A 12,595-nucleotide genomic window follows, 5' to 3' on the forward strand; every position below is an offset into this window, starting at 1 on the left:
AGTCCTTAATTAAGTCCTTAGCTTAATTCCCAGCATCTATATTGAGATCTGGTGCCCTCTTCTGGTGTGCAGGCATACATGCAGACAGAATACTGTATAATAATATATTTTTAAGAGCTTACGTATGATCCACAAGTATGAAGCAGAGAGAGATAGAACACAAAGGAAATGGCATGGGCTTTTGAAACCATAAGCCCATTGCCAGTGCCAGTGACTGTCTTCAACAAGGCCACACTTCCTAATTGTTGCCAACAGTTCTACCAACTACAGAACACACACACAGAAACACATACATAAATGACTGTGAGGGCCCTTCTCATTCAAACCTCCACAGGTATGGAAGTAAATTCTTTGGAATGTTTAATTTTTTTCAGTTCTATCCAGATTTTCTTGTCTTGAGTTTTATCTGTAGTGAACTTACAAATGCTGCTTTGGGTAAATATGTGTGTAAATTGGTTACTGTTAACTTCTGAAGGTATTTGAAGAATTACTGCTTGATGCAGATTGGAGCATAAATGCTGGAAGTTGGATGTGGCTGTCCTGTAGTTCCTTTTTCCAACAGTTTTTCCACTGCTACTGCCCTGTTGGCTTTGGTAGGAGAACAGATCCCAATGGAGACTATATCAGGTAAGTCAAGGTTGATTACTGTTGAGTTTGAAATAGCTAATCCAAGGAAGAGCTTTTCCTGCTTAAGCACCACTTACTTAAGCAACATTTAGAGTATTCTCTAGTCTTTCGGGGCGTGGTGGCACCACCTTTAATCCCACCACCCGGAAAGCAGAGGCAGGCAGATCTCTGAATTCAAGATACTCTATTCTTGGTGGACAGTAGAGATGGGAAGAGTAAACACATCGTTTAAGTGATACTGATTTGCTTTTTTTCATTCATGGTTCATATTTTGTTGTAATATGCTTATGGTGTAGTACCTTAAAAACAAGTTCTCTTCTTTTCCCAAAAGGCGTTATTTGCCTGTCCTAAGAGGCTTCCCTGCAAAATATATCTATGATCCTTGGAATGCACCAGAAGGAATCCAGAAGGTAGCTAAATGTTTGATAGGAGTTAATTACCCTAAACCAATGGTGAACCATGCTGAGGCAAGCCGTTTGAATATTGAAAGAATGAAACAGATCTATCAGCAGCTTTCCCGTTACAGAGGGCTAGGTATGTCAGTCACCAGTCACCTTTGATGTGTCTCTTTGTCATCTGTGTGGCTATCACTGAATTTTTTCTTAATTTAATAGGAATTTCTTCATAATTTAATAGGAAAATGTTTCCCTTCAGGTCTTCTTGCCTCAGTCCCTTCTAATCCTAATGGGAATGGAGGGCTCATGGGCTATGCTCCTGGAGAAAATGTCCCAAGCTGTAGCAGCAGTGGAAGTAAGTGAGAAGTTTCTATAGCTGGAACTGTTTAGTGAGCCTTAATAGAAGAGGCTTTACGGTTTAAAAAGCTGTCTTTAAAACCACAAGTTGTTTGTGTACATGCATTCAAGTATACATATGTACATCCTATCCCTCCCTTGGTAACATGCTAAAGATGCAAAATATCATTACATGTAGTTGATATGGAGTCCAACTAAAATTCTTGAGAATTGAATGATAAGGGGTTTGGAGGTTTTTTTTGTTCTTCATTTTTGTTTTTATGTGGGATGCAAGCTCTGATAAGTGGTCTATCAGTAAGTATGAAGAAGATCCACCTGAGGTATAAAATGAAACTCAGATCTGTTTTCAGAATGTTTATTACCTTTTACTCTCACTAGGTACACATCAGCTAGAAAGTAATTTAAAAGGCTCGTATCCTGAGAGCATAGCTGAAGGATTTACCGTAGACTTGCATTATCCTCTTGCACATGAATTTTCCTTACAAAGTCTTGTCTGTGAAACTGTCTAGTTTCTTAATCAGTTTTCAGTGTGTGACAGTAGTGTTGAAAGTCAGCCTAACGGCTGGAGAGATGAATGGTTCGTTGGTGAAGAGTGCTTGCTGCTCTTGGAGAGGACCCAAGTCTCACAACTGCCTGTAACTTCAGCCTCAGGGATCTTGACACCCTCTTCTGGCCTCCTTAGATATCTGCACAAACAGGATGTACATAAGGACAAGCAAACACTCAGACAAACATAAATTTTTAAAAGGTCAGTGTATATTAGAAATTTGAGTTATTACATTAGTTTTCTTAGGTTATAACTAAAGATCACATGAAGCTGAGTAACTAGGTTCAAAACAAAACATCATTTCAGAAGTGCTTTTTTTTTTAAAGCTAGTATTAAGAATAAAGCTTTTTTTCCTTTTTTTTTTTTATGGTACTGAGAATTGAAGCCAGAATTTTTATGCTGGCATAAAGAGTTCTACACCCTGAGCTATATTCCCTAACTGAGAATAAAACCCCTTTAAAAAGTAAATATTTAGCCAGGCAGTGGTGGTGTACACCTTTAATCCCAGCACTCAGGAGGCAGAGGCAAGCAGATCTCTGTGAGTTTGAGGCTGGGATTGCAGCTGTGTACATAGTTTTTATGAGGTGCTGAGGATTAAACTCAGGGCTGCCCTGTACGCTAGGCAGAACTCTTTGAGCTCCACCCCGCTCCACCTCCTGTTTCTTCATTTGATACAGTCTTGAACTTTGTCTTAGGCAGTGGCCTCAGATTCATTTTCCCTCAGTCTCAGGGCTGGAACTATGGACATGGTAAATAGCTGGCAGGTTTGGTGCTTTGTTTTGCAAATGAATCTGAAAAGAAACCATGGATTTCAAATGCAGTTCTCCTCTCCCAGATGCCTAATGAACTAAGTTCAATCACTTGGGACCCATTCATTGGTTGAAGGAGAAACTTCCTGAAAGTTGTTCTCTGATCTACACACACATACACACAACACAACCACCACCAACAACAAATATACATACACAAACTATGCATACACATATACATCACCAAATAAGTTTTATTGATACAGAAACAAAGAACGGAAACTTATGCCGCACTCTCAGCCATTGTATTAGTTACTCATCGTACTGTGATAAAATGTCTTCACAAAAGCAATGTAAGGGAGAAAGGGATTAATTTAGCTCACAATCAAGCATAGAATCTGCCAAGGTACGGAAGTGATGGTGGCAGAAATTTAAGGCAGCTGGTTACATGACATCCACAGTGGAGAAGCAGATGGTGGAGGCTGCTGCTCAGCTTGCTGTATCCTTTTATTCAGTTAGGAGCCCAGCCTACTAGTCTATGCAGAGGCATGCCCAGAGACTTACCTGTTAGGTGATTCTAGATGCTGTCATATTTGACTGTAATACCCACCAGAGCCATTTAGATGACTATATTAGAAGACCTATAACAAGCCCCTTTCCCATACTGCACATAGACTTCTAATGAACAGTAGGCATAAGTGATTCATTTTAGTAGGAAACAATAAAATAAATTTTAATGTAATTTAGAAAACTTGGAAAAATGTAAAAGAAATGCCTCATATAGTTCCATCTCGCATAGTCTCTATTACAGTTTAAGCGCATTGTCTTTCAGAACCTTTGAGAATTTCATACATGCATACAGTGTTTTGATCAAATCCACCCCATTCCCTTTTGTCCAGTCCCTCACCCTCACGCACTCTTCCACCCTCACTTGAAATTATTCCAGTTTCCGGTGTTCTCTTTTTACAACTCACTGAGTCCACATGGTGAGTCCAGCTGCTCAGGCGTAACCACCTACAGGAGCCTGGTACTCTCCAGGACCCACATTCCTGAAGAAAGCTGACACCTTCAAGCAGGTATCAGTTGCCAGTAACTCCTCAAGGTAGGTGTGGGAGTTCATAACTCCCTCCCATATCAGTGCTGGGATTTTGTCTGCCCTGATCTTGTGCATGTCTTGTTCATGCAGTCATAGTCATTGTAGTTCCTATGTGAGAACTCCCTGCTATAGCCAGACAATTTCCAATATAGTCTATGTAGTTTTTGCCCAGTATGTTTGAGTTTTTAAGTCAGAATTTTATGAAAAACCATTCTGTGCTATTGGCTCTGTAACATAAAGGGAGAATGATCAGGCAATACTTTTGCTCATTCAGAACTTTCTGGAACAAGTTTTTTTTTTTCTAGTGCTGGTATCAAACCCACTGTCTTGTGCATGCTCTGTAGGCTACCAGCTGAGCATGGCTTAATCCCAGAAGTAAACTGGCTTTGTTTTCAAGATAGTGGATTACTATATAGCCGAGGTTGTCCTCAAGCTTGAAAGCAGCCTGTTTCAGCCTTCTGAACGCTGAGATTACAGGCATACATCACCACACTTTTTTAAAAAGTTAATTTTGGGTAGGTAAATTGGTTCTAGAAGGTACCTACCACCAAGCCTGACAACCTGAGTTTGATCCTTAGGACCCACATGATAGAAAGACAGAACTCTTACAGGTCACCCCCCCCCCACACACACACACACACACACTAATAAAACACTGTTGATTTCATCTGTTGGTATCTTCCCTGCTCTCAGCATTTTTTAGTATACTGTAGTAAAGACCCTGAGACAGGGAGATAGGGATTTGTATGTGTATAGCTCTGTTTCTCTGTGTCTCATCTCTCTGTATGTGGCTGTATCTCTGTGTCTGTCCATCTGTCTCTCTGTGGGCAGGGGGTCCAGCTGTTTTTACTCAGCACTTTGTTTTCGAGTTCATTCACTTAATATCTGAAGAAGGACTAGAATTGATAAACTTGAGAAACTGAAACCAAGTTATTATTTTCTTACTTGTTTAAGGACCTTCCTGTGACAAGGTTGATCTTTCCCTGCTCAGAATCACCACTGTGTCCTAATAACACTCTGTAATTTATGTTTATATTCTGCCTGCTACTCTTGGACTCTGAGCCCTGTAGTATAGATCCTGTGTGTTAATAACAGTTATATCCCTGGTGTCTGCAGCAACTGTGTAAACTGCAGATAAATAAAGTAACATGGAAATGTATAAGTAACTACAGTAGTGAAGATGTATTGTTAGCAGGGGCACTGATATACTTGAGGAAGGCTCTCAAGGCTCTTAAAAGCCTGAACTATATGATGAGACCCTGTCTCAAAAAAAAATGTATTTGCTGACATTTTATTATAATATGATACATAGAACATGAGCTTACCATGTATCTATCTTTACATGCACATGTCAGTGACATTAAAATTAATAACATAGCTTCCTGAAGGTGTAGACATGCTATACAGTAATGCATGGCAACAAGTTCTAAATGGGAACAGTGACCCTTATTCCCATTACAAGTTCAAATGATGTATGTTTCAGTATAACTAGAAAGTGGCCATTCTGTGAATGACAGAATCAATTATTTTAATGTGAATTAAAGTAGCAATATGAGTGCTTCTTTTCTCTCTTTTTTGTTTGGTTGGTTGGTCAGTTTTTTTTAAGATGGGGTTTCCCTGTGTAGCCCTGGCTGTCCTGGAACTTGCTCTTTAAACCAGGCTGGCCTCTCTCTCAGAGACCCGTCTGCTTCTGCCTCCTGAGTGCTGGGATTAAAGGTGTGCACCACTATTGCCTGTCTTGCTTCTTTATTACAGTATAGAGGTATACCTTCCCAGGAATTTAGGTTCTTATCCAAGATAACCAGTTTTCAAATTCTCAGTACATGAAAAATGAAATTCTTTATCCAAAAACACTTGATGAAAATTGATTAGAAATAAGTAGTCTTGAAGCAGCATGCACAGGCCTACACAGATCTGCACCACATCCTCTGCATATATACTATGGCTTTCAGCTCAGCATTTTTATGGGACTCCTGAGTATGTGAATGAGTGGGTCTGATTCTTGTGCCTGCTCTTGGGACTTTTCCTTTTGTTGGGTATCCTTGTCCAGCCTCGATGTGATGGTTTTTGTTTTATCATATTACATTTTATCCTGTTTGATTGTTATCTCTTAGAATCTGTTCTTTTATAATGAGAAACAGAAAGTGAGTAGATCTGGAGGGGAGGCCAGGTGAGAAAGAACTGGGAGGAGCTGAGGGAAAAGGAAACTATAATCAGGATATATTATATGAGAAAAAAAAATTTTTTTTTTTCAAGACAGGGTTTTTTTAGGTAGCCCCGGCTATTCTGGAAATTGCTTTGTAGATTAGGCTGGCCTCCAACTCACAGAGATCCCCTTGTCTCTGCCTCCCAAGAGCTGGGATTAAAAGCATGTGCCACTACTGCCCAGAAAGAATCTATTGCCAATAAAAGGGGGAAAAAGTAAGTGTATTCAGTATTTATTTACTAAATGGGGTTTTGCTATATATCATAGCTGACCTGGAACTTGCTAGGTAGATCAGGCTGGCCTTGTGGCAATCTTCTTGCCTTGACCTTCCGTGTTGGGATTGCAAGTATACACCACTATGCTGAACAAAAACAAATATAGTCTTGGGGTGACCTATCACATGGGCCATATGGTTATATGTTCTTTTTCTCTCTTTCCCTATGGTTTGTTTGGAGTTGCTTGTTTGTTTGTTTAGAGATAGTTTCACTATGTATTTGGCAAGGATGTCCTTGAACTTCTTGTTCCTAAGCTTCTCTCTTGCATTTCTGGATTACAAATATGTACCACACCTGGCTTGCATATACTTTTCAGAATCTGGGCACACTGACACAGAAAAAAAAAAAAAAGTTTCTTTAAAGTTTTTCTGTTGTAAGAAGTCAATTTCCTTATGTTTTTCTTTGTGAAAGGGTTGATAAAAGTAACTGTTCCATGTCAGTGTTTGTTATCTGAGTTGTTTAATTCTTCAGTTAGCTTTCTTATCTCCACTGAAATACATTTGGGTTCTGACAGAAGAATGTGGACCAAAGGACAGGATGAAGGAAGGGTATCCTTCTCACTGCTGCCCGTGTTTTCCCTTTGTGTTCACATTTCCATTATCATCTGGTAAAGGAATTTATGTTAGAAAAGGAAGGCTGAAGAGACAGCTCAGTTAAGAGTACATACTGCTAAGAACCTCCACTTTGGTGGTTCCTAACTGCCTGTTACTCCAGCTCCAGGGGATTCTGACAACCCTGACTCTGTGGGCACCTGCACTGATATTCACATACCCACATAGCTAAAAATAAACCTCAAAAAAATAATAGGAGATGGCTCACTTGGCAAAGTGCCTGCTGTGCAAGGACTCACACTTGTAAAAGCTAGGTGTGCGATGCACTGGCAAGAAACAGATACAGGAGGACCTGGAGCTTACTGGCTATGCAGTCTAGCCAATTGGTGGAGCTCTGGGCTCAGTGAGAGACCCTGTCTGAAAAACTAATCAGGAACACGGTAGAGAAAGACAACAGCAACCTCTGGTCTGATGCAAGCACATACATGACATGTACATATACACAAAAATACATTCATGTAAACACTACCCTCAAAATAAAAGACAGCCTTGAATGTCAATACTCAGTCTGAATTAGGTTTTCTTGATTTGAGATTGTGATTTTTATTATTTCTTTGTTTATGGTTTTATGAGACAGGTTTCTCTGTGCATAGCCCTGGCTACCCTGGAACTCATTTTGTCTGAGCTAAGATTGAGAAAAGCATATAAGTAAACTTAAATACAAATACTAAAAATTAGCCTTATGGTCCTAATACATATATGTTAAGTTTTTAAGTTGTTTTCTTTTGTTTTAAATACAGGTTGCTCTCAAGGAAGTGGTATTTTACATTATGCTCACGGAGATAGTCAGCAAACTCACCTGCTAAAGCACGGTAAGTACAAAGCACAGGAGCACCCCCTGCCCTCCCCTGGCCCAGCTCATATGTGCCTTTGTAAATATGTAGGGAGAAGCTCCATGGGCACTGGCCTCGGCAATGGGAAGCGCCCTAGTCAGGAAGAGGACACACAGAGTGTTGGTCCCAAAGTCCAGCGACAGAGCAGTAACTGATATGGTAAATACTTAGGTCTTTTCTTCCCTGCTTTAGTACAGTATATAATTAATTTCCAAGTGAGGACTGATCTATCCTCCAACATATGAGCAGTTGTTTTAACGCAGCCACTGACTGAACAGGAGAGAAGCCCTGTACTGAACATAGCACTGCACTTATGGCAGTGCTTTCAAGCCCACTGTGTCAACTTGCAAAGCTTGTGCTTCTGAAGACAAGGTTCTCTTACAATAGAACTGTAAACCTGAACCAAAGGAGCCTCCTCATTTAAGTAACCTTAATACAGTCCCTCTAAAGCCTTCTGCCAAATCTTTACTCTATTTACAGTTAAGGAGGGAAGGGGTTTGAGACAAGGCCTCACTCTGTAGTGCAGGCTAGCTTCCCTTTAACTCACACACAGGCTAGCCTCTCAATTACAGCAATCCTCCTACACTATCTTTCCAAATGCTAGGATGACACACACACAATGTATTCTCAGTCGATGCTTTTATCTTCTCTGTTGTGCTGCTTATAAAACCTAAATCATTAATATTTAAGCAATGCTGGGCCTTTTCAGAAGTAGCAAAAAGGTTCCTATAACATCCATTTTAATTGCATTTTTGATACTGTTTTGTGATTTAATAAAAAAAAGTATTTACATTGTACTTTTGCCAGCTTTTAAAGGTTTTTCATATTTTTGGTTATCTTAAGCTTTATATTATCAGTTAGTTTTTATGCCAACCTAAATATACATTTCGTGAAGTTAAAGTCAGTAAATGCTCATCAGTTTATTATTATTTAATTCTTTGCAGTGAAGTTTTACTTGTGTTTTTTTCCCCCTTTAAATCACAGAAAGCATGCAGGAGGAGTACTGTCGCAGCTGAAATTGGTGGGAAAGTCAGTACTTTTCATTTAAATTATTTTAAAATGTCATTCATTCATTCATTCATGGAAAACAGTTACATTTCAAACATTATTTCTAATAACATTTCTGTGGTTTTTAACTTTTTAATGAATGTCACATAGGACAAGTGGTAATTTGTATATAAGAACTTGGTAACAGATTTGCTTAATGTAAATAGAGTCAGTTAGTATAGACTCATCAGTATATTTTTGATAATTTTTCATGTATGGTAAAATAAAATTTCATGTATGGTAAGTTAACAGATATTCTGAAATAAAACTGAAAAGTTTTCAGAGTCATTGCAGGAAAATGGGAAGTTTTTAGACTTTCTTAAAAGACTTTGTTAAAATTTTAGGACACATTTTTCTTGTTATTGTTGTTCTAATTTTGCAGTCTTTGATAATAATGCTTTAGAAAATATATGTAATCAAGATGTGTATGCCTCTGTCAGCATGGACAGTCTGCCATGTGCAGCTGCTCCGACCCACACTGTCTCCCCCTTTTCTTGTTCATCTACAGCTAAAGTGACTTTGTTATTAAAGTATATGCAAACATGGAACCCTGTGTACTTGGTGTTCATTTTTTTCATTATGTTTGGTTTTTTGGTAAGAGAATTACTATGTGAGGTGTGATTACAGAGTACAGAAAATAGTTTACAAGTAATAGAAACCACATGCCACCATTTTGAATGAAAGAATAGGTACCATCGATCTAGATAATTTCAGAATTATCTAGAAGACAGATTGAAAGTGTGGTTTGTTTGTCTGTTTTCACATAATGGGTTCTGTCATGTAAGTCAGGCTGTGTGAGGCAGTAGGTCAGAGTGTGCATTCTGAGGTTCAAAGTCTGTCTTTCCAGGGATTAGCTTTGGGGTCTTGGCAAGACGTTACCTTTCTGCCTTCGTTTTTCCATCTTAAGTGAGAGTAAGAATAATACCCGCCTCATAGTCCAGTCTCAGGCAAAGTGCTCATTAGTACTGCAGGGCACACAGCCGAGCCCCATAAATGTGAGCTGCAGACTGCAGGGCTTTCTGGGTTACAGGCTGGCTGCCATTCTTAACACTGTCGCTCTCCTTACTGTATTGTTAGGCACTTTTATACTACAAGCTGTGTTAACCATTGGCTTTTTATTTTCCTATCTTCAGTAGTAATAAACACTCAGCACGGTGGGACGAGGGAGTGATGAGGTGTCAAAAGCAGAGCACTTGCCTAGAATGTGTAAGGTCCTGGGTGCCTTATAACCAGTTAATAATGCTCAGTAAATTCCAACAATAAGAAAGAAAGTCAAGAAGACCAGGGCCCACCTTCCTTTTCAGCACTATTAAAAACAGTAGTGTTCCGGTTGTCTTTCACCAGTTGTATCTCCCCCTAATAAACAGAAGTAAGTCATCAAAAGCCTACTAAAGGTTGAAGTATTAAAGTTCTTTTGTTTAAACCAGGTGTAGTGGCATATACCGTTAATCTCAGAAGAGGCAGGCAGATCTCTGTGAGTTTTGGAGGCCAGCCTAGTCTACATAGCAAGGTCCTGGGCAGCCAAGGTTATACAGAGAAACCCGGTTTCAAAATTTATTATTATCATTATTATTATTAATTTGGCTTCATTTTTAGATATTTTAGCTTAAGAATAATTTATTAGAGTTTAAGAGAAAACATTGTTCAAGGTGGGTAAATCCTTGCAGCAGCAGGAGAGAGAAAAAGTCATGCCTTTTAAATTGGGTGTGGAATAGAAATAGACATTATTAAGAAAGGAAAAGGCACATGCAAGAGTGCAAGTGGGCTCATGAACAGAGAAAAGAGCCAGCTTCCTGAATCCTTAAATTCTAACTACTCCGCACTTTGGAAAATTGAATCAAAGAAACCAAGCTTTTGAATTAGCTTATACAGCTTTCTTATGTTTTTCTCATGTACTTAAATTAGTGACTTTTACATGTAAAAAAGCAATAGCCATTGTCTAGTTACTTTTCTGTTGCTGTGATAAAACACCAATGAAACTTATAAAAGCATTTAATTTGGATTAGGGTTTCAGAGGGTTAGAGTACAGGATGGCAGAACAAAAGAACAGCTGAGAGCTCACATCTTGATCCATAACTAACAGGCTCAGAGGAAGCACTGAGAATGGCAAGGACCTTTTGAAACTTCAAGCCTTCCCCAGGGCCACACCTCCTCCAGCAAGGCCACACCCCTTATCCTTCCCAAACAGTTCCACCAACTGGGAGCCACAAATTCAAACAATAAGCCTATGGGGGCCATTCTCATTACAGCCACTGTTACCATTATAATTTTTTATTTCTTGTATATACTAGAGACTCCAGAATTGTCTCATTTTGTAATTTTCTTGAAGAAAATAATGCAGAGTAGTAGTCTCATCACTTTGTTCTTCCTAAGGCTTTTTCTGAGTGCCAGGCCCTAAAAATGCACTGTAAGGAGGTGGCAAAGTCTGAGCTGCATTCATTGGCTGCAGTTAGTGCAGCTGAGTTCGTGTCTGCTTTGATTATGGTGCACAGGGACACAGTCCTTCAGTGGTCGCTGCTCAGTCCCACCTCCCCTTCCTGACAGTGACTGCATAGCATGCCATTCCAAGCCTTTACCACCTGTCACTTTTACTTTTATTGTTTAATTGGGGGTGTGGGGGTTGGTTTGGGTTGGGTTTTTGAGATACAATCTTATGCTCTACCTCAAGCTGGCCTGGAATTACTATGTAGCCCAGGCTGTCCTTGAACCCCTCCGAGTCTCCCTCATTACAGGTGTAACTAATCCTTTTCTATATCTTACTGTAATTTCCTTTTCCCAAAAGAGAATAGCACATCTTAACCATGGATTCCAAATTCTTTAAATGTGTAATAAATCCATGAATAGAGTGATGATATACCAAGAAGAGTTATTGGACATAGATAACCTACCCATCTATGTAGTACCTGCTCAGTTAATTCTGGAGTATCCTGAAGACTAGAAATGATCTTGAGATCAGGATAAGAAACTCAAGGCCAAGTTGTCAGTTCCTCTAACTAAAGCCCACTGAGAATGAACCACAAGCTTATAATATTTGATTAAGATTTCTCAAGGCGTGTTTAATTATTTATTTATTCCCTTTACATCCCAAACAGGCTCCTCCCTCCTCTCCTCCCCATTCCATCCTTCCTCCTCCCCACTCCCCCTCCCCTACTCAGAAAAGTGTACCCGACCACCAACTAACCCCAACACATCAAGTCGCATCAGGACTAAGTGCATCCTCTTCCCTTGTGATCTGGTAAGGCAGCCCCGCCAGGAGGAAGTGATCAGAAAGCAGGCAACAGAGTTCATGTCAGAGACAGCACTTGCTCCCCTTACTAGGAAACCCACATGAAGCCCAAGCTGCCTATCAGCTACCTCTGTGTAAGGGCCCTAGGTCCAGTCCATGCATGGTCCTTGGTTGGTGCTTCAGTCTCCACAGGCCTCCCTAGGCCCTGGTTAGTTGGCTCTGTTGGTCTTATACTGTCCCCTCCAGGTCCTTCTATCCTTCCTCCCACTTTTCCACAAGGCTCCCAATGTTTGGCTGTGAGTCTCCGCATCTGTTTTGATCTGCTGCTGGGTGGAGCCTCTCAGAGGACAGCTGTGCTAAGCTCCTGTCTACATGCATAGCAGAGTATCCTTAATGGTGTCAGGGGTTGGCTTTCTCCCATGGGGTGGGTCTCAGGTTGGGCCAGGCATTGGTTGAACATTCCCTCAACCTCTGCTCTATCTTTATCCCTGCACAACTTGTAGGCAGGGTAAATTTTGAGTCAAAATTTTTGTGGATGGGTTGGATTTTCCCCTCCCTCCACTAGGAGTCCGGAGTCCTGTCTACATGTAAAAAAAAAAAAAAAAAAAAAAAAACTGCAAGTAGAT

At 40.0% G+C, this 12,595-nt stretch overlaps 1 protein-coding gene across 1 annotated transcript in view; it reads left to right on the plus strand.

Annotated features, from left to right (window-relative positions):
* Window positions 1-9,291, plus strand: part of Cry1 (cryptochrome circadian regulator 1) — a 52,361-nt gene extending 43,070 nt beyond the window's left edge. Inside the window, exons 8-13 of the mRNA XM_055627955.1 lie at window positions 476-627; window positions 959-1,161; window positions 1,282-1,377; window positions 7,604-7,675; window positions 7,748-7,855; window positions 8,681-9,291. Of these exons, the coding sequence (XP_055483930.1) occupies window positions 476-627; window positions 959-1,161; window positions 1,282-1,377; window positions 7,604-7,675; window positions 7,748-7,851 (627 nt within the window). The 3' untranslated portion in view covers window positions 7,852-7,855; window positions 8,681-9,291. The remainder of the gene's footprint in view (window positions 1-475; window positions 628-958; window positions 1,162-1,281; window positions 1,378-7,603; window positions 7,676-7,747; window positions 7,856-8,680) is intronic.
* The last annotated feature ends 3,304 nt before the right edge of the window (window positions 9,292-12,595 follow it).

The sequence above is a fragment of the Psammomys obesus genome, unplaced genomic scaffold, assembly GCF_907164565.1.
Source record: "Psammomys obesus unplaced genomic scaffold, mPsaObe1.curated_primary_1811, whole genome shotgun sequence".
Lineage (NCBI taxonomy): Eukaryota > Metazoa > Chordata > Mammalia > Rodentia > Muridae > Psammomys > Psammomys obesus.